This window comes from Diospyros lotus, chromosome 8 (genome assembly GCF_014633365.1).
Source record: "Diospyros lotus cultivar Yz01 chromosome 8, ASM1463336v1, whole genome shotgun sequence".
In the NCBI taxonomy this organism is placed as follows: Eukaryota; Viridiplantae; Streptophyta; class Magnoliopsida; order Ericales; family Ebenaceae; genus Diospyros; species Diospyros lotus.
Window position 1 is genome coordinate 41,416,994 of NC_068345.1, and position 22,496 is coordinate 41,439,489.

Consider the following 22,496-nt stretch of genomic DNA (forward strand, 5'->3'; position numbering starts at 1 on the left):
AGGGGTAAAGGTGTCGAGTGATTACCTCTGATCTGCGAAAATCACTAGCCAAGGGTGTCAGGTGATTACCTCTAATCTCCGAAAACCACCGACTACGTTAGCTAGTAGCGATTGCGAGTGTGTTTTTTAATTTTGACCGAAAATTAAATTCAGATCTATGAAAATCTAACTATTAAATCTAACCCTTTTTTGTGTATGTTAATCCTCTTGGTTTGGTGTTTCTAATGATAGACTCTAATCATGTGAATCTTCGATCGGCGGTGGTCACCGACGACAGAGAAGATGCAGGGAGCTGAAGAGAATAGAAGAATAAAAAAGAGAAAAATAAAAGAGAGAAAAAAAAAAGATGGAAAAAAAAATTATATATTTATTTAAAATTTTAAAAATGTAATATATCTATATTATAATTAAAAATATAAGATAATATATAATATATTATTAAATATATTACACATATTATTTATAATAATATTTAATATAAATTATTACTCAAATGTGAGCAATTCATTAATCAAATTTATTGTTTTTTAACAGCATAATTTCATTAAAAAAGTTAATTTTACCATTTAATAATCAAATTTATTGAATAAAATATCATAAAATAATTTTTCTCAAAATTTTAAAATAAACGCATTTTCTAATTTTCTAAATTAAAAAATAATTTTTCAAAATGACAAAAAGAACACATTTTCAATTTTTTGAAAATAGATTATCAAAATAAAAAATTAAAATAAATTTAAAACTCAAAATTAAAAATTAAAAAAGTGCGCAACCTTAATTTTTATTTTTGACATGTTTAATAAATCATGAATACATAGACATAAAATTTTATATGTGAACTTGATTTTAAATAAGTTTAATGAGAATTTAAATTGAACATTTAAATTTGATACTTTTATTAACACTTTGTATTAATATGATATATTGTATAAGACAATAATATAGAATATCACTAAATGTGTCTAGGGGTAAGCAAAATTTCGATTAAATTGAAATAACAAAGCTAAACTGGTCAAACTTGGTGGTTCGGTTCGGTTCAATTTATAGATCGGTTCAATTTGATTTTCAAATTTGAGTTTTTTAGTTATTTTGATTTGATTTAGTCTTCTTATTAAAAAGAATTAAAATAATCGAACTGATCGAAATGTCAAAAACGATATCATATTTTACCAAAATTGGTTGATTCATTCAATTATTTTGATTTAACTAAAATTTTTTTCACCTCTAATTACTTCTATTTATTTGCACTTTGTTATTTTTAATTTTTTTGATTTGAGCAACTATTTAATCAATTCAATTCAATTTTGAAAAAATATTCAATTTATTTAATTTGATTTGAGCAATTCGATCAGTTCACTAATCAAACTGGCCAAATGCTCACTCCTTAAGTGTGTCTAAATAGTATTTTTTAAATAAAAATGTTGCTTAGACATTCAAGATCATACTCTATAATAATATATTATGTATTTATAATAATATAAAAATATAATATAACACACAAATATAACTGTGAATATCAAAATTAAGTATACAAATAATACTTTTAAAATTTAAATTAAAAAATCACTGCCAGAAGTCATTCCAAGTTGAATTGGTTTAAGAGGAATAGAATTCCAAAGGCCGTTGAGAAATTAACAGCTTTGATCACGTGGGAGTACACGTTAACGTTACGGAATAACAGAAGAAAATGAAAGGAAAGGGAAACAGGTCAATCAAAGAATGGTCAACAATGAGACGGCTCTGATCTCATGATGATTAAAGAGGACCCCACCAGAGCCGCCTCTCTCTCTCTCTCTCTCTCTCGTCTCGTATTCTTGAAATCCTCTGCGCCTGAATTCCCTGCACGGATAGCCTATAAGAGAACACAAAAAAGTATACATTCAAGCTAATAGACATCTACTTGCTCGCAATATTTATGTATTTGTTATGTACTTGAGCAGAAACTGATGAAAAGGCTCTGTTTGTGTCTTGTGTGTGGAAATTGGTAGAGGCGTGCGTGTTGCCAGCCTTCTGCTCACCTACCTTCTTCGTCTTCTCTATCTGTTTGGTTACCAGAGAGAATTGGAATTCCAATTATTGGCAAGAATTCTTGGGCTCTACTGGAGGAATTCCGCTTCTCACCGCTTGACAATGCCTTCCCAATTCAACTCTACAAAACCGAACTTGAAGCCTCACAGCAACAAGCCTCACGGGTGCTCTGTCTCTGTGTAGCCGTCTCTCTTTCTCTGTGCATTGGGCGCATTTCGGGTTGGTGCAAATGATGGCTTTGAAGGCTGCCCCAATCTGGGCATGCGCCAAATATTCTTGCACTCAACTGGGTTTTGCAGATTTGGGAACCAGGCGTTCTGGGTCGGGTTCGAACCTTAGGTTCGATCTTGACAAGATTCGGAACTGGGAATGTTGCGGGGGGGTTTTGACTAAAAGGGCAAAGACGCCTGTTGAAGATGAGAAGCCAATGGCACCTGGGCTTGATGATGCGCCTGTTGAGAATGATCAGACAAATGTCACTGAATCTAGAGGGTTTCACAGAGATTTGAACTCTCTTCCAAGTGAGTTATACCAACCAGAATTCTTGAACTTCAATATGTATTATTTGTGGTGGTAATTGGTATATTAAGCAAGATTGATCTTGGCAATTCAATCTTGATGCTTATAGATGTTTCTTTTTCTTCCTAATTGCTTGATAGATGAGGACAGATTGGATCTGGATTTCAATTGCAAATAATTAGCAGTTGAGTTGTTTACATTTGTAATTGTAACGACTCTTCTGAACTTTTGGCTTGTATTCATGTAATTGCACACGGGCTCACTATATGCTGCCTTGATGTTTTCTTACCCCAATTTTCCACTGTGTTTGGGAGAGATTTAGTCATGGAATGGAATGGGATGAATTAAAAATATAGAATGGAAATGAAGGAAATGGAATGAAAGATGCTTTCTCTTTGCTTTGGAGAGCATAAGGATGAAAAGTAATGGAATTGAATGGAAGTAATGGGTAGGATGAATCTTATTTCCATCCAATCTCCTCCAATTTGGGAGAGGCTAAAAGTGCTCATTTTAAGGAGATGGCGTTTTCATCCAATCCCTTTCCCCATTCCATCACTAAAAAGCCTCCCAAACAAGGAGACCCTATTTCAATCCTTCACCATTTCATCCAATTCCATTAATTCCACTCTCCCAAACACGCCAAGGTTTCTTTTTTTATTTGGGTTGCAATGTGGTGTGAGCAAGGCATCTGTAACCAAATCCAAATTGGGAAAACCATTTCTAAATTCCACATGAATATGATTCTCTGCATGCATATGACACATTTGAGAACAAGAAAGTACAAAATTGTTGATTTGTGTATGTACGCAATGCAGTTGAACCTGTAATTGAATTGCAGATATATACAAGTTGCCTTGTTTTCATTTGCAATGATTTTTCTGTATAGATTATTCTGGATTTTAGCTTCTATTCTTCTAGGTGCACACAGGTTCATTGTATTATTCCTTGAGCTTTTGTTACCTCTAGTTTTCCATTAGTAATCATTTTCCATTTGGGTTGCGATGAGGTGTGAGCAAGACATCTGTAACCAAATCTAACTTGGGAAAACCATTTGTAAATTCAACATGTTTCGTATAATGGGCATGCATAGGAGACATTGAAGTTGCACCTGGGGTTTGAATTTCAAATAATTACCAGCTGCATTGTTTCAGTTTTGTAATGATTTTTCTGTGTAGATTATTTTGGATTTTTAGCTTGTATTCTTTTAGGTGCACATGGGTTCATTTTATGCTGCCATCAGGTTTAGTTACCTCTAGTTTTCCATTTAGAGCTCTTTTTTTCCATTTGGGTTGCAGTGTGGTGTGAGCAAGACATCTATAATCAAATTTGACGTTTTGTGCATGTATATACCATCAATTTTTTCATTTCAATTGTGTTGCTAAATTCGACATGATTGTGATTATGCATATCAGACATTTGACCGCAAGAAAGTACAACTTTGTCGTTTTAAACAAATATGTAAACTATGCAGGCACTAAATCGGATATAAAAAGGCATGTAAATTTGAGGTGGCTTTTGAGATTTAAGGTTGCCACTGCAAGATATTGTTATCAATAATGATTCCTTAAATGTGAGTTAGTATCACTCATTTACTTTGTGTTGGTTGTACAGTATTATTGTCACCTACCTGATTGCCATGCATCTTGACATTATATTGCCCTGTCAGTGTGATAGACATTTGTACATGAACATAGATATTGCTTCTCCTATTTTGTTTTAGCATTTATTATTTTCTTTTCTTTTTCCTTGTACCTTGCATTTTGTCTGTGTATAATTTCTTAGTTTTTAAATAAATGTGCATAAATTGCAGGACCCTTGTCAACAACCGATCCTTTTTGTTCTCCAAGTGATGGTTCAAAAGTGCGTGTTGCTTATCAGGTATGACATTTACAATTACTATTTCTGCAAAGTGCCTCTGGCTGTCTAATTGAGTGTGTGTGTTTGTGTTGGTTGGGTACCGCATATAGGGTGTACCAGGTGCATATAGTGAGGCTGCCGCACTCAAAGCATACCCCAAGTGTGAGACTGTCCCATGCGATCAGATTGAGGCTACATTCAAGGTTCAATCATTTTCGATGCATTTTTAATATTTCAAGCAAATTCCCTTTTTCTTCTTAACTTTGCAGTGTTGATTTTTCTTTTTTCAGGCAGTTGAATTGTGGCTAGTGGACAAGGCCGTACTTCCCATCGAGAATTCTGTAGATGGAAGCATCCATCGCAATTACGACCTGTTGCTTCGTCATAGACTTCACATAGTAGGGGAGGTACAGTTGTTTGTTAATCATTGCCTTTTGGGGTTGCAAGGAGTGAGAAAGGAGGAAATAAAGCGTGTTTTGAGCCATCCTCAGGTTTGATATGGTTATATGCCAAAATATACAAATGCATTACTTTTTATTCAAAATTGGTTATCTGCCTTGCAATTTATCCTATATGGAAACCTTTAGGTCGCCATCAATATGTTGCCACAATGTTAGGGAACTTCATTTTTAACCATAACTTGAGGATGTGTCCCAGTCGTGCAACTATTTTCTGCAGCAGGTTGTAGTAGAAAGTGGAAAGCACAATACACATCAAAGCTATAAATGATCATGAAATTCATATAATGGTAAAAAACTGGAAATTAATAGAAAAGAGAAGTATTACTTAGTCAACACTATTTTTAACATATCTTTTATCCGACCTTTGAATTTTCATGGTGCAATCATCTAGGTTTGGATCATTTTGCAGATTCTCTTTTCTTTCCTTTTTTCCCCCCTTGTCCTAACGTTGATCCTCCCTCTTTGTTCCTGGCTTTGAAAAGCAAAGAGTAGGAAGCAAATATAAGCATGTTCTTTCTTGCAGGCACTAGCCCAATGTGAAATGACACTGAACAAGTTAGGAGTTGTAAAAGTTAATGCTGATGATACAGCCAGTGCTGCTCAGGTGATGCATGCAGCTTTTTAATGGTCATAACAGTTATCTATTAACATTAATCGTATGTGATGACACTCTTACAACATGATAGATTGTAGCCTCTGATGGGCTGAGAAATACTGGAGCAGTTGCAAGCGCTCGAGCTGCAGAGATCTATGGACTTGACATTCTTGCCAAAAGAGTACAGGTAAAGCTAGTGTTTGCCAAAGAGAATGGTATCATAGTCTTTCTAGGAGACTGAATGCTAGTTTTACCAAAGTTGGTTCATGGTAGATTATGTTATAGTCAATGCGTTTTTAGACAAATATGCTATTAATGGTTAACACCACATTTGTGTGTAATTCTCCATCGTTCACATATTGTGTTAAATATCACCCTGTGATTTCAATTGCAATTTCTAAACTTGTATCCATTAGCTATGCTATGTTAATCTATTTCGTTTCTTGTAGGAATAAAGGGTTGGGCTTTATAAAACTATCAAGGGAATTTTTTTTTTTTTTTTTTTGGGGTGGGGGTGGGGGGGTGAACGAACTTGTTTTAGGGTGGCTGATAGTGTGTTTTGGGGAGAACAAGTTGCATGGGGAGGCACCCAGATAGTTTTTCCTCTATCTTCTCTCTGTTGCTTCTATTAAGGAGCCGCCACTAGTGAGAAACTTTGTCATTTGAGTGTGATGTCACCCAGCATTTTAGACATAATTCTCTTGATTGAGAATTTAACTGATCAGAGGGAGAAGGGATGAGTTTGGTGCCTACTACAAGAGAATTTTACAATTCATTCATTCTATGTTGCTCTATGTAACAAATGACTTTTCTTAGAAGACCATTTGGAGAACAGCCATTTCTCCCCAAGTTGTCTTTTTCTGTTTGGATAGCTGCCTTCGATGCTATTCTCACTTTTGACAACCTGAGAAAGCATAAATAGGTAGTCCTTGATTAGTGCTTCATGTGCAAGAGTAGTGGTGAGGTAGTGGATCATCTCTTCTTGCTTTGTCACTAGCCATACAGGTCCAGAGTTTTATTTGTACAATCTTGGGTTTCCAGTAGGTTACGCCAACCACCGTCATAGATTTTTTGTGTCTTTGGTGGCTGAGTTGTCTATGGGATAGCAACATAGTCTGGGCTTGGGTTCCTTTCTGTATTTTCTGGTGTAAATAGCATGAACGAAATTGGAGGGCTTTAAGAGTGTTGGAGTTCTATTTTCGTCCCTTTTGACTTGGTTGAGGGCAGAATCTCCCTACTGCAGGTTCTCCTTTTTTGCACTTTATTGATGATTTATTAGTTCTTCATAGAAGATAGTGTGAACTTCTGGCTCCCTATCCGTCTTCTTGTACAGGGTTTGCCCCTTCATATTGCTTTTTGGGTTATATACATCTTTATTCATGGACACAAAAATTAATGCCAATGAACTCTAGAATACTGCCAATTCAAACACATTGTCTCAGGTTGTCCACAGGGAGCAAAATAGGATTTTCTTTTTCTTTTTGTAATATTTTCAAAAATTCTCCAAAAGTTTCAGAAATAAAGGGGACCAAGTCCATCCAAAGTTTGTTCAGTGTACTTCCTTCGATTGAGAAGAGAAGTGAAAGAGGAATATAGAGAAGCTTTCTATTTTTTCTTCTTACCATGTGCAACCATATCTAAAAAGATAAGACAGGAAACTGTTTTAGTGCTTTTCAGTAATTGAACACTCTTTTCCCCAATGAATAAATTAAGAAAAATCCTGTGATACTGTCAGTTGTATATGATGAAGGCCTAACCATGCTAACTTTCAACCAGATGTGGAAACTTTTTTCTAATATTGCATCTGCATTTTGTTTATCAGTGTTACATGGATTCTACTAGTCTGGATAAATGCCTGAACACAACTCCATATGCTATATATTGGAAGTGTCAATGTCAGGCATGTCTGAGTCAATGGTGAACTATTTGAAACTATGGAAGGGCACCTGGAAAAGTTGTAAAAAATAATAAAGGCACATGAATTTAACATGAAGGCACTATGGGTATCTGTTTACTTGCTCCAACAACCAAGTTAGAGTGACCGACAATTATTGGACAATAATTATGCAAAAGTAGAGGATCAGTGGACAAATAAAAAGAAAAAAGATAATGGCACCCCACTGTGGTTTGGCTTGTGTTTGGATCTAATATCATGTCTGAAGTCTTTACTTTTTATTGTTCCATTATTTTCTTATACAAAGATTAGCTGTTAAAACTTGCAACTACTCTTACTTGATTTGGTTTGGTTTCTAATTCATTGGCCAGGATGATTGTGATAATATTACTCGTTTTTTGATACTTGCAAGAGAACCAATAATCCCAGGAACAGTCAGGCCCCATAAGGTATGACATTCTTGTTTGCAGCAAATTTGTTTTCTTAAAGATGACAAAGTTGTTTTGTTGTTCTCTTTACAGACGAGTATTGTCTTCACCCTAAAAGAAGGCCCTGGGGTGCTATTCAAAGCACTGGCAGTCTTTGCTTTGAGGGGCATTAACTTGACAAAGGTAAATTCAAATAAGGATCATAATTTTGTTTTGCATAAAAAATTTGTCATTGGCTTCTTTTTCAAATACAAGTTCAGATTGAAAGCCGACCACAGAGAAAGGATTCATTGAGGGTGATTGATGACTCCAGCAAAGGCAGCGGAAAGTGAGTGTATCCTCTCCTTCCGAGCAAATCTCATTTATATTAGGCATTTGACTGGCTGATAGTAGAAATAGTGGATGCCTGTGTTAGATTTATTGTTTAAGTAGAATATATGTAGAATTTCTAAACCACACAGACTAAACAAGAAATAGCTAACCCCTCGGGGTAGCGCAGCTGGTTGACTGTGTACGGGGGAGAACCTGGTTACTGCAAGGTCATGGGATTAATTCACACTCCACATGGAAGTGTCAGTTGTTGCTATTCGAGGGGCCATGGCCCCCACCTTTGGGCGGCAACTTATCTGGTCCTGCTGTTGAGGCCGCAGTGGCTAGACCTGTGGTTTATAGCGAGGGTGGGATGCACCGGCCAAAGTTGTCTAAGAAGGCGGGGACCCTGAAACTCCACGATTAAAAAAAAAAAAAAAAAAAAAAGAAGAAGAAGAAGAAATAGCTGACTGCTAACCTCATTCAAGGGAAATTTTCAACACCAGTTGTGGCATTGTTTTTAAATTAGTAGAAGTGGAAATGTGTAATTCATGAAATATGGCAGCTCATTATCTAGGTTGTATTACGAGATATCAAAAACCAGTCATTGTTGGGTAATGCCATTGTGGGTATATTTCGCATACTTTCTATCCCCAATTAGACCATTGACAACAAGTGTCTCTGTCGCTCTATTGATCATTACCAAACTTAGATACCACTAATAAAATCCCATGTAGCATCGAACCCTTGTCTCAAAATTCATTGTTCATATTCTGTTCCATTTTTTGAACTAGATAAGATATTCCATGGAAATGAAGGCTAGTCTGCTATCTATTCCTGAAATTATTGACTTCCAATCTGGAACTTGACCAATGAATATCTATATAAAAGGCCCAATAGAACCAAGGATATCTCCTATACCAGTATTGGCCAGTTCGCAATGGCAGGGGGTGAAGCATAAAACTATAAACGCACTTATCAAGTACATTCATTGTTTTCTCAATAATAAACACACTTGGTAGGTGCATTTATTGTTTACATCAATAAGAGCGCTTGCCAACTGTCAAGTGCATTTTTGTTTCATCCTACAAACGCCCTTGCTTTGATACCTTGTTTGTGTGGTAGCTGATGGTGCGACAACCCCAATACTAGATTGTTAATTATTTTCAACTCAATACTGTTTCAATAACGTTTTTTTTTTTAAATAATACTATTTAAAAAAAAAACTAAAAGGAAAGTTGAATTTGGAACAAGCGTCGCTTGTTATTTGGAGCTTGAGAAATATAAATGGGGCGGTGAATGCATTCGAGTCTTTGCTTGTATTTGCTAGCCTTGATTTTTCCCCTGGAAAGCAGATATGAATAAGATGTTATATGAGTTTCCATATTTGATTTATGGAAGGCCAACAAGTTCTCTCAGAAGATATATGTAGAGATAGATGGTAACTAGAGGCATGGTGTTAATAGCACTTTTGTACTGGTGACTAGTTAGTTTCTTTTGCTCAGCTCAAGTGACAAGTTTCTAATGGCAGGTATTTCGAGTGCCTCTTTTACATCGATTTTGAAGCTTCTATGGCAGAGCCCCGTGCCCAATATGCTATGGGACATCTGCAGGTCAGTCCCCCCCTGCTATGACATGCAAAGAAAATGCAAGATCTTACTATTTCTGCCATGCCATCTGCTCTGTTTTTGGCACAAAAGGATTTTTCTCAATTAGCTGGTCCCCTCTTGCAGGAGTTCGCAAAATTCATCCGGGTTATTGGTTGCTATCCTGTCGATATAGCTCAGTAGAGAAGAGGCCTCTCTCGGGATCAGGTAAATGAGCATTGTTACAGTCGTCAAGCTGCAGGACAACGGGGATCGGTAGACATTCTCACTTGTACATCACACCCTCGAGATCCCATTTGACATGTTGAGGTGGTGTTGTAGAGGAGAATTTTCCGAGCATCTAGCAAATGGCGCATGTCAAAGTGGCTGTTTTTCTCCATATCCTCTACACCTTCTAATGGAGGGGAAGCGGTTTAGGAATGACATTATCATGGTTTCTTGGTTACTTTTGACTCTCTTGCAACAGTGGTAAATGCAGTAGCACTAGTGAGAGTGCTCTTTTGCTAAATGAAAATGAACAAGTTTTTGCGACAGCGCCATCTCCAGGGATCATTTCATTGGTTAAATGTAAAACTTCAAAGTGTTCAAAGAGCATTTCCAATCTCCAAAACAGCCGAGCCAATAAAGGTTGCAGGCACCATAACAACACACAAGCATATGAAGGTTTTATTACAGTAGTAGGAATCAAGTGTGGCGGTGGCCTAGGCGTAGGGAGAAACTATTAACATATTCTTAATCTCATCAGGTGAGAATAGCTTTAAAACAAGCCATACGGATACATAATGTCTTCGCAAACTAACTTATTTATATTTGAGATACTCGTAGCTGCTCTTTTTTAGGGCTTCAGCAACAACAAGAAGCTTTACCCATCTTTTAACAGTTTTAGTCCTTCTCCAGCTCCTTCAGGAAATCTTGATTGTCAACCAGAACCTATGAACAAAGAACGAACCATCAGCTTCTAATCGATGTATCTTTACCGTTACGCCCCAAACACTCAACTTTGCATTTACACACAACCCACAGATATACATTTTACATTTTACTTGGCATTTATTATCATTTTCCTCAATAAGTAACCGAAATGTGTTTTTCTTTAATCAAAAACCCAAGATCTTCAATGCATAGCCATGACAACATAAAAAGAAATTCATGACAAGAACTTACAGTCTTCCAGCCATCTGGATCTAGAAAAGAGGTGATCTTGGTGTTGAGTCCAGGAATTGGTCCTGGTTGTCGAGTTATTTTTCCTCCAAGCTCTTGGGTAACCAGGTTAACAACCTCGGCGCTTTTGTACACATCATCCGTACCAATGGCAACCTAGAACGAATACCAAATCCATACTTTAAGGGATGAGAATAAAGGAGCAATGAATTGAATAAAAGCAACTTAATCTTCTAAAGAATTACTCAAACCTGTGCATATGCATTCCCTTTGGTATATTCAGTCACACCATAGTTATATGTCAGCTCAAGAACAGTAGTCTCCAATTCATCAGCATACCCCAGCATGGCAATGGAGTACTGTATACAAGTTGCAGAATTCAACATTTGTCAATAATCATTCATCAATACATACAAAAACCTTAATGGCAAAATTAGGAAATAAAAATGTGGACCTTCTGTTCTGGTCTATCAACCTTCTTCACAACTTTCATTCCCAAGGCCTGACAAATGTGAAACCATACAAAATAAACAAATAAGAATTCATATTTACGATGTTTAAGGGTGGGGGTAGGGTGCAGTGGAGGTGAATGATTACTATTCTGCAGGACTGGTGATTAGAAATGAAGTCTGAAAAGGAAATTGCAGAATGGATGTATACGTATGATGTCATCAAGATTAAATATATAATGGGATACCTATCTGATCAGAATCAGTCAAGAACTCTCTACAAAAGGTACATTGATCCTTTCTGAACTAACTTATCACACAAACTTCCTGAGGATCTTTACTCATGTAATGTGAAGAGTAAGCAGTATTTCTTTTTTTATGCTAACATAAGCATACACCAGATTCCTAGATTATCTGGCACATCAATTTTTAGTAGAACTAGTTAGAATGGAAGAATAAAAAGGAATTGACAGGTAATAGATATTGAGAGTTATAGCTAAGAACAGGCTACCATGATTTAATAGTCTGCCACGATTGACATACATGCATTGTTTCTCATTGAGTTCCAAAACCTTCCTGTAGAAAGCACATGCCACTCCCTCCTAGACTAATCACAACAACTCAATCATCGTTTTAGTCTATGTCAAACATTACACCGTATAAATTGTAATTCCAACTTTCAGAAACCAAAGTACCAAACAGATGTATTTCATTGCTAAATATTTGCAGGATTAATGTCCTAGTATAAAAAAAGGATGATCTCGAATTCTCCAAGCACATAACATTCAGACAATAAGAAAATATGTATGTATACCTTTTCATAGAACTTGATAGAGCGTTCAAGATCACCAACACGAAGCATTACTTGACAAAGTGGTTCAGGTGTAGGAGGTCTCTGGATTAGTTCAAAAGTGTAGCCATCAGGATCTTTCACGAAAGCAATGACACTCGTTCCACCTTTTACAGGACCAGGTTCCCGCGTGACATTCCCACCCTTAGCCCTTATGTCCTCAACCATTTTGTAAACCTGAACGTGAGTGCACAAAAAAAAAAAAAAATCAGCATCCAACCCAAAAAATGTGCACTATCTAAACAGAATCGTGGAACTTACATCTGTAGTAGCAATAGCAAAATGTCCAAAGCCGGTTCCAATATCATATTTATCCACTCCATAGTCTGCAATTCATTTTTCAGAGCAAGTTTAACATAGATCATTAAGACACTAAAACAGAACAGCACATTAGAATAACACCAAAAGCAATATCAAGTTAGCTTTCTGCAGTGGGAATGCTGACTCCTTGTGAGGCAGTACCACTTGACATTATTATGCATTAGAACCATATTTTGGATTACTTAATTTATTCCCCCAAAAGAAAATTTTATTTCACCAACAAATCATCCTTTTAATTGAGTAAAGGAGCAATATCCATATTAAACAAACTAACTTTCCTACAAAGTACAAACTATAGATATATTGACAGAAATAAGCACCACCAAGTAGCATCATATTTTGGGTGGCTCATTGAATGGGCATTAATGATGTCTCCAAAAAGTATATCAAGGTCTAGGACCCTAACCAACATAAATGTCAATCAGTTAAAACTATGCACATATTGATTAAGGTAAACAGCTACTGTGTTTTAGAGAGTTGAAATGATTTAGTACTGACAATATATCTGCGAACCCTATTAACAGGTCTAACTTAAAAGACGGATCACATACAGAATAAACAATGGAAATTAACAGATCAGGCCCGTGATGAGCTCAAAGGACTGGATGAATGTGAAGTAATAAAATAATCTGAGTGTTTGCCATTAATAAGAGTCATCACATACTGTATGTTAGCTCCACTACAAAGTTAGTTTCTTCTGGGCCAAATCCAAGAAACGCATTTGAATACTTCTCCTCTGGAATGTCTCTCTTCCTCAAAAGTTTCATTCCAAAACATTCTGTGTAAAACCTAATGGGATATCGAAACAAAGTGAGAACTTTAAAATACAAAAATGATATGAAATCAATACCAAAACTTTCTTAGTTTACAAAGATAATGTGATACAGGCATACTTGATGGTGCGTTCAAGGTCACCAACACGATAGACAGCATGTAAGAGCCTGCGTTTATCCTTCTTTGGCCATTCCAACAACTCATGACTAGGAGTAACGGGCACACTCTCAGCCATATCCGGTAAATGTGAAGATCTGTTTCCAGTAGCAAATTTGAATCAGGCATAAGATAGATTATTATCTTAACATTTGTTGTATGATACATTTATATAGAAATTTGAGCAAAGACAAAAGTAGATCAATTGTTCTATCTCACAGAACAGTTAGAAGCAACAACCAAAGAATGCCAAATAAAGAAAGGAGCTTCATTGATACTGGATGAAAGGTATAAATTTGACTTCATTTCCTAGTCAGACAATTTTCCATGGGATTTGTTTGGGAGATAATTAATAATGAAATGGAATGGAAATGAGAGAAATAGAATGTAAAATATGTTTTCCTCGTTTGGGATGGAAAGTAACAAAGATGTTTCTACTTTTCAGAAGAGCAATAGAAATGGATAGAATAAAAAGATATTAGACAATAAATGACCACTAATGCCAACTTAATAGAAAGATAAGAGTGTTGTAAGGTCAAGGACAAATTAGAACTTTCAAAAATAATGTTGTCAAAACAACATAATTAATTATTCTATCCATTCTCCTCCAATTTTGGAAGATAAAAAGAAGGGGATTGTAGGAATTCGTTACTATAGTCTCTTCCAAATAAGAACCCTCTCCCATCCATTTTCATTTCTTCCCCATCTCCCAAACCCACTGTTATTCACCTACTTTAGGAAATTCCTTCAAGTGTAACGTAATCATATTCTCCCTTACCTCCTAACTCCAAGATACTCCCGTAAGTTACACCAATAGCCCTTTGGGGATCTTATTCTCAGAAAATTAAAGGCGATTCTCTGTATTCTTCTACAGAGATTGCAAACACCAAGAACCAGATCGGTAACTCCACACTAAAGTTAATCGATATTCAAATTTATGACCTTAGTGAGCTGAGCTTCTGTAGACGTAGATGTGAAGACCGAAGTACATCAGAGGAAGAAGAGCAAAACGTGATTCCTTTACCAATAGACCGTCAACTATAAGCAAAACGTGCTTTTTCACACAACTTTAAACTACTGTATATGTGTATGAAGCAAAGATCACTAGCAATCGCTAACAACCTCGTAGCTAAAACAGCCAAATTTCAAAACTCAAACCTAATACATGCGGATACAACTTACAGTGCGTATATACAAACATACACTATGCAGAGAGAGAGAGAGAGAGAGAGAGCTCACAAGAGTGACAGACTGAGACGAGAAGAGGAGCGAAATCCCTAGAAATGATCGTGTAACGTCACGCATATATATAGCGAGAACCTTTTCGATCAAGCGAGCTACAGTTTGCTGTGCACGACAGACGAATCACATTGGCCAAATCACAAAATCGTCCGGTTCGCAATTTCGCATCAAACAATAACGCACGTATTCAATCTCACCTCCCTGTTACTTGGAAACATAGGGTTGTTTGTCCGCAGTTTAAAGTTATAATTTCTAATTTTTAGCTTTAAAAAATGTGAGTATACAGTGTTTGTTTTAATTTTTAGAATTTTAATTTATAATTTCTACTAATTTTTAGAAGGGATAGAAGTTGATTTTTTTAAAATTGGGATACCCCAACTTCTACAACTTCTGATTAGACAGTTACATTTTTTTAATAATTTTGTCCCTATTTTTTAATAAATAATTACTCTTTTGTCTATCCAATCAAGGGTTTCTCTTCTTTACCGTCATCTCTATTTTTAAATCTCTTATTCTCTCTCGTCATCTCCCTTTCTCTCTATACACTAATTAATTTTTTTATAACACTTGAAACTTATACATATATACTAATTAATTTTTAAATTATCATTCTATAACTATTAAAGGTATTATGGACAATTATAAAAATAAAATTATTTTACAGCTTATGATATCAAACACCATAACTGTTTAACTACAACTTCTTAGAAGTTGTAACAAACAAGTTCACAACTTATTCTAAATTTTAGAAGTTATAATTTAAGAAATAAAAAATTATAATTTCTTTAATTAAGTTGCAACAAATGAGCCATAGTGGTCTGCCTATGTAATAAATAAAGCGTCAGCCGGTAGTGTGGAAGCAATCTCTCAAGTGAGGGGGCTCTTTGTGCGCAGTGTGCACTGGTCTAGTCTCTGTTGACCGAGTGAGTCACCATGATTTAACTCCCCATATTCCTATCGGGCCAGGGTTGGGGGCACTCAGAATGCGCGATTTCACCATTTGGAACAATAAAGCGAGAGCGATTCTACGCTGATTCAAACACGTGTTGGGCCGCAGGTGAGTATTTTAAGCCAGCGCGTAGACGATCTAAAATTTAGAACTGGGGTGTTATTGTAATTTAAGGGAAAAAAAATCACCCGCATCCTGGCATAATAATAAAAGCTGTGGACCCCGCTGGTGTGGTGGTACAATTAAAGTAGTGGTTCCTTTATAGCTAGACTTTTGCAGGTCTGCCCTGTCTATTTGCACGCATGGGAATATCGAATTGATTTATCCCCCTTTTTTATGAAAATATATTTTTTAATTTTTTATATTTAGTTTTAGAAAAATGACGAAGTTAAAATAAAATCACTTTCCAATAAATAAAAAGTAAAATACTAAAATACAAAGAAAATTTAAAAAATGACTTCTTAAGTTGAAATCTAGAAACCACTTCCCAAAGCTTCGTGATTTGCACTTTTTAAAGCTTTTAAGACCTTCATTTTTGTCTGTTAAGCTTTTCTTGCGCCACCATCTTTGTTTGTCGAGTTCTGCTTGTGTAGATCAATCTCTTTTCATCTCTATAGTATTTTGTTAGGCTTTGTATACGTTATTGTATTGGTCATCGTTTTTGTCTTTCTCTACCTCTATGTTTTCACTTGGGTTATCATCTCTATTAGGCTCAACCTTTTGTAGTATTTACTTAATTGTCATTACCATTATTATCAAACTGATGAAGGATTTTCGGAAGTGGTAGCCGCACGTTCCCTTCTTGCCTCTCTGAATGCACCTGCAATGGAGACGGGGCTTGCTCCCCCGGTCGATCTCCGATGATTAAGTTAGTCCTTTGATCTAGGGTTCCTTGTCCCTTTTAAACTATGTTAATTGATGGAAAATAAGGAGAATCCCCCACCTTCTTCGCTTACCTTTTCTCGGGATAGGGATCATGAGGGATCTTCGGGATCTTCCTCCCGCCTTCTTCGGGACTTTCCCGATAAGGGTTTCGCGATAGCCTCCGTCTCCGAGGAGTTCGGGATAACTGTTGCCTCCGTGATCTTCGGTGGGATAGCCTGTTCCTGAGGTCTCGGGGGTTTCTCTATTGAGTGCTTATCTGATTGACGTGGCAATGCTTGTCTGCTGTGTATCTTTTGACCGCTGTTAGGTATTCGTCTCGGCGTAATTATGGGACCGAGGGCGTTCCCCTCATCACTTGCCCCCCCACTCCTTGAGCTCTTCGGCTTGAAGGGCCCGAGGAGTAGTAAGGCCCCTGAGGCTCTTCACTTTAACTCCTTTTTTTTTTTTTTTTTTTTTTTTTTTTTGCGTCTGGCAGACGCGAAAATCAATCGGTTTTGACGGCGGTATCCCTTCCCTATGCCCTGTCCGAGGCCGTTTCGTCTTTCGAGCTCTGTCAGTGCGGGGTGATCAATACTCATTATTGCTCGTCCTTTGGTCTCTTATCCCCGCAGTTTAATCTTTTAAAATGGGAACCCTTCAGTCCCTCTACTTCTCTTTCCGTGCGACTTTCCTTCAGTTTTAGTTTTTCTTGTGCCCGCAAGCGTTTTCCTCCTCTTTTGCCTCTCTTTCTTCTAGCTTTTTGCCATGGCGATAATCGGTTCTGGGAGGTTTAATCCCGCTGGTGCAGAGCTTATTGAGTGGGAAAAACATCCTGCTGCGTCGATTCCATGTCAATGGATGAGCCAAGCGGAATGTCAACAGTTTAGAGAAAAGTACAACGTCCCCGAAGAGTGAGAGGTAGAGTTCAACAGCCATCTACGAGCATGTCATCCTGTCGCCGGCCGCCTTTGCATTTATAAGTGTGCTTTTGACAGGGGCTTTCGGCTCCCTCCCCGGAGAAGAGTGATGACCTTACTTCAACATCTTACTATCGCTCCCGCCCAACTGTCTCCCTTCGGATGGCGATACTTGATGGGGTTCCTCCTTATTTGTCATTCTGGCAAAATTGAGCCAACTGGAGACCTCTTCGACTATTTCTTCACGACCAACCGCGACCCCGGAGGGTGGATCTCCATCTCCCCTCGGATCGTGAAAGATAGCCGTCTTCTCGCCTGCAAGGGATACTCTAATCTTGAGATTTCTGCTTCGACTCTCATGCAATCCGGCGGGTCGAAAGATTCTGATGATTGGAAGGAGCGTTTTGTCTTCGTCCGCCCCAGGCCATCCGGCTCTTCTCAAGAGATCTGGTCTGTCAGTAACGAGTGGACTCTGGACACTAAGCACAAGCGTCCGAGTGTCGAGACCATTGAAGATTTCGCCTGCCGACTTATGAAGAACAGTCGGAACTGGGAAGAAGGATGGCTCTCCAATCCCAGCCTTTCCCAAGCGGGTTTGGACGGCGAGAACTGTGAGCTTTTTTTCCTTCATCTTTTTCTTTTACTCTCTCTTTTTCCTTTGTCTGTATTTGATTTTCGTTGTTATCTCTTTCTTAGATGAAGAGGTCTGGGAAATATCTTATTCTGCTATCACCAAAGGAATGATTTTGGACTTCCCTGGGAGTAAGGGCCCTTCGGCACCTTCCGGCAACCAGAGGGTGTTGGAGAGGACTGCGCCTTCCGAGCGAATTCCAAAGAGCAAGAAGAGTAACAAGAAGAACTCATTACCGTCCAGGTCGCGAAGGGCGGTGGAGGAAGACCCCGGGACCTTCCAAGAGGCTTCCAAGGGGAGCATTGCTGGGGGTTCGGGGGACCCATCTTCCCGTTCGGGGGACCCATCTTCCCCGCTTCTCCTTTCTCAAACCAGAGGCTCTCCGACCGCGCGGCGAGAAGCCTCCACCATGCCTGCGCGCTTGCCGATCTCTCCCGAAGACGATTCGGCGACCATCGCTCAGGTGCTTGCTGTAGCTCACGCAGAGGCCCAGAAAAGGCAAACCATGGCAGGTACGGAGTCCAGTGCTACGCCTCCCAGCATCCCTATCAGTTCGATTTTTAAACGAATTTTAACGCCATTGGCACCAGCGGGGCGTTCGGAGCTGACGGGAGAGGCTTCGCTGGAGGAGGCTTCGGTGTTGTCGGCGAAGGAGATTTTAGTGCGCCGAACGAAGCGTCGCAGGATGGAAGCCGCCTCCCCAGCTGCTGCTCCCTCCGAGCCTTCGGCTCCTGAAGCCACCAATGCTCCTTCAGCGGCTTTAGTCTTACCGGAGACTCTACGAACTCCGAACGAGATCGACTATTGCGCTGAAATTCTAAGGGTGCGACCGTACTCCTTCTTCTTTTGACTTTTCGCTTTTTCTATGCGAGTAGGTGTAACACCCCGTCTCGCCAGGCGTGTCACTATAAGGGTATTCCCGGGATTTCTTTTTTTTTTTCTCTTTAAGTTACACACGCGCGGTATTTCAAGAACAATCTTCACATGCAGAAACAAAACCCCGCGAACCCCAGTCTTGCCCGTTTAACTATCAAGATCAATAATCTTAAACTAAACGAGTCTTAATACAACGCAGCGGATACACTAATACCAAAACACCATTGTATTTCCATAGCAAAATACTTAATACAGATCAAATGATAAAATCGCTATTATACAACTGTTCATTTACAACCTGAAATACATACTAAAGCCTCCAAACGTTACAACGACTAACAAACTAAGCACCATTGGCCCTCAACCGGCCACATCCTTGCCTTCGCAGCAGTCCCTGGCTGGAACATTAAACGTTCCAGGGGCATAACCCAGATTAGATGATAAACATCTAAGTGAAGGTATGAAACAGTTATACAATGCATGAAAGACATACGAACATGACATACTATACGACAACATGCAAGACACGTCTAACTCGAGATATCACCTTGACATACTTAATCCCTCGAATGACCCACTGTGACACACGTTCACCTGGTCCAACGTTAATCCCTCGAGTGCACCGTCGTGACACCCGTTCACCTGGTTTAACATTATTCCCTCGAGTGCCCCCAGTGTGACACCCGTTCACCTGGATTAACATTGTCCCAATCTCAAGCAGACCCCATCCCGCCCCATACGGACCCAACGATGCAATTAGACTTGACCCTATATGATATGAAAATTTACACGCCATGCACCAATACTTTTAAAAATAAACAGTTAATGCAATATTGACACAACGAATGTAAGTAAATGCCTTGTAAAATGAACTAAGTCTAGGAGCGTACAAATACTCACAAGAACTCACCAAAAGCACTTTAAGACACTTTCGAGTCAAGGTAAGGCTGAAATCAAACCACTCACCTTGAACGAATTTGGATTGCCTCGATCCTTGTGCACGGCCTCGATTTGCGTACCAAGCCCCAAATACTTGAACTTGTGCTCAACCTCAAGCCAAGATACTTCCTAAACATCAGATTTAATTAAGGAAGCATTAAAATCTATTTTCCTCAATTTTTCCATAATTTCCTCTATTTTCTCCCAACTTTCTCCTCGTTAATTCCAAAATAATTATTTCTTCAACTATTTTCCGAAATATTTCAACACAATAATTCCTAGAATAATTAAATAAAAATATTGGAATTAAAATTACCAAAATAGCCCTTCGCACGCGCTCTCACGCGCCCTGCGCGTGGCTGCGCGTGGAGGCTGGCGCGTGCAGCCACGCGCGTCGTCTTCTTCCTCAAGACCCGCCGGCGACGACCCCTCCGATGACCGATCTAAGCACACCCCCTTCAAGCCCTCGGTGAGTCGATCCCAACGGCACCATTTTTAGGCCGAAAGCTCGCCGGAAAATGGCCCAAACGGCCAGTTGCAGGTCGGCGGTGGCGGACCGCCTCCGATTCTCGGCCGAACTCGAACAACCCTCAAACTCACACCAAAATGCTTCAAATTACTCCCAATCTCTTCTCCTCGATGCAAGGATCAAAAGCCCCTTAATCACTCTCTCAAAAACATCCAAAAACACGATCGATTTTGAGCTCCAAAATCCGAAACCCTCGGCCCCTTTTATACCCAAAAACCGGTCGAAATCTGGCCAATCACCGGCCATAGCTTGGTCACCAAGCATCCTCGCGCCGGCTACCACCTCCCCCAGGTCGCCCTTGGCCATCCCTTTGCAGAGATCGGCCTCCACGTGCAAAGATTTGCGGCGGCCGAAATCTGGTTGCTTTGTTCACACTATGCAAGTTTGATAATTTGCACTTTCACCCCCTTGACTTTCCAAATGACATTTCTGCCCCCTTCCAAAGCACCCCTAATAAATCCAAATATACCTCTAAGTCCCACAAGTTTAGTACATCTCATTTGACCCTTAAGATTCCTGAAAGATTACCGTTTTGACCTCCCTCGGGTAAAATTAGAAAATTGCACTTAGGCCCGATTGGTCAAATTGACCTTAAATCCATTTGATTCAACCCGAAATCGCTTAAGGGTTGTTCTACACATTAAATACTAGTCCCCAACATGCTCCGTTGACTTTTCGGATGTCTCCTACGTCGATTCGGTTTTCCTCAGCCCGGTCAATAGCTGTACCGAAAACTGTTCCTGATCCAATTTATTTAATCACTAAAAATCATAATTCGAATCACTTGTCGATATTATACCATTTTCCTTGGCTATCTAAGGTCTGGGGTACTCCCTCGAGCCACTTCGGTCTTTTAAGACTGCAATAGTGTGTCCTAAAGCCTTATTCTTTTGATAATTCCACTTGTACCATTTATCAAATATTATTTATGACCTCAAATCATTCCTGGGTATTACATTCTCCCCCCCTTAAGAAATTTCGTCCTCGAAATTTTGTCCGTGACAATTGTATCACCACCGGTGTTAATGACTCCCTAATGTAATGCCTTATATACCATTTCTAGTTCCTAGTAATCTTTCATAACTTTTATCTCCATAGGGTTTGGGTTTACCAGACTCATTTCTGATCTTCCAGAATATCCCGTTGTAGCTCTATACCTACGGCTACTCGAATCCCAAAATAATTTATAAAATCCAATATCACTTATAACTGGGTCCACAAAACCTATTTTATTTGACTAATAATTCTCCCAACCACTCTTATGTTAATGCATATGTCATGATCATGCAAAGATTGAACTAGCTTGGATGCCATTTTTGCATAGAATTTGATAATATTGAATTTACCCAGCTACCATCATTGCACAGAAATTGATAACATTGAACTTACCCATCTGCCATCATTGCATAGAAATTGATAACATTGAACTTACCCATCTGCCATTATTGCACAGAAATTGATAACATTAAACTTACCCAGCTGTCATGATTGCACAGAAATTGATAACATTGAATGAACTCAACGTATCTTTCTCAATTATCATTACCTTGGTTGCATATTAACTTTAAAAAAAATAACTTCTTAGCCTCTTACAGCTGGTCATGCAAATTATCCATTTAGGTCTCTCAAAACACAATTTCTTTTACTGGAACCTAACATCCTGACATGTTACTATTTCTCTTTCAAACATCATCCATCAATCAAATCAATTTATCTCAACACAGAATTCTCGTGTCGTTTCAATTTATTGACAACATTCCCTTTTTATGTACGTCCATCACTTGTGACTCCTCAACCTAGTACCGCCAAATGCTTTACTTCAACTAAACGGTGCTTTCCATATTCTTCCACATGAGAAACAATTTTTCGATTGAGTTAAACAAGATTCCTCTTATCCTTGATTCTTGGAATAGATTTAATCTCGTTCCTCCCTAGGCGATCTACTTTTCATACTACTTCCTTAAATGAAAACCTTATTGAATAACCTTTGATTCTTACCGAGTCTTTAGCAACACCTAGCATAACTTTAATAGCTTGACCTACTGTCTTTTAACCCAAATAAAATTTCCTTAGTGGAATTGGAAACTCACGTCTTCTTTTATAACAACTCACTCATATGTTTTCTCAAAATCGCAACATG

General features: G+C 38.4%; 2 protein-coding genes across 4 annotated transcripts; one reads left to right on the plus strand and one right to left on the minus strand.

The window, feature by feature from the left end:
* Positions 1–1,814: 1,814 nt before the first annotated feature.
* LOC127807857 (arogenate dehydratase/prephenate dehydratase 1, chloroplastic-like) lies at positions 1,815–10,237 on the plus strand. Of its 3 annotated transcripts, XM_052346019.1 has the most exons (11): positions 1,816–2,549; positions 4,358–4,425; positions 4,515–4,607; positions 4,695–4,895; positions 5,389–5,469; positions 5,552–5,647; positions 7,726–7,803; positions 7,876–7,965; positions 8,043–8,110; positions 9,623–9,704; positions 9,825–10,237. In XM_052346019.1, exons 1-11 carry the CDS (start codon positions 2,258–2,260, stop codon positions 9,879–9,881), a joined length of 1,206 nt encoding a protein of 401 aa, XP_052201979.1. In that variant the 5' UTR covers positions 1,816–2,257; the 3' UTR covers positions 9,882–10,237. The 3 variants fall into 3 exon arrangements, with proteins under 3 accessions (XP_052201978.1, XP_052201980.1, XP_052201979.1); XM_052346018.1 differs by lacking the exons at positions 9,623–9,704; positions 9,825–10,237 and adding an exon at positions 8,282–9,615 and having other exon boundaries at positions 1,815–2,549; XM_052346020.1 differs by lacking the exons at positions 9,623–9,704; positions 9,825–10,237 and adding an exon at positions 8,282–8,429 and having other exon boundaries at positions 1,815–2,549; positions 7,876–8,110.
* Positions 10,238–10,338: 101 nt separating this feature from the next.
* Positions 10,339–14,811, minus strand: LOC127807858 (lactoylglutathione lyase GLX1-like). Its single transcript, XM_052346021.1, has 9 exons — positions 14,649–14,811; positions 13,373–13,507; positions 13,144–13,268; positions 12,420–12,484; positions 12,123–12,335; positions 11,314–11,361; positions 11,111–11,218; positions 10,863–11,015; positions 10,339–10,628 (listed from the first exon to the last, which is right to left on the minus strand). The coding sequence occupies exons 2-9, from the start codon at positions 13,486–13,488 to the stop codon at positions 10,581–10,583; spliced, it is 876 nt and encodes a 291-aa protein (XP_052201981.1). The 5' UTR covers positions 13,489–13,507; positions 14,649–14,811; the 3' UTR covers positions 10,339–10,580.
* Between the last annotated feature and the right edge of the window lie 7,685 nt (positions 14,812–22,496).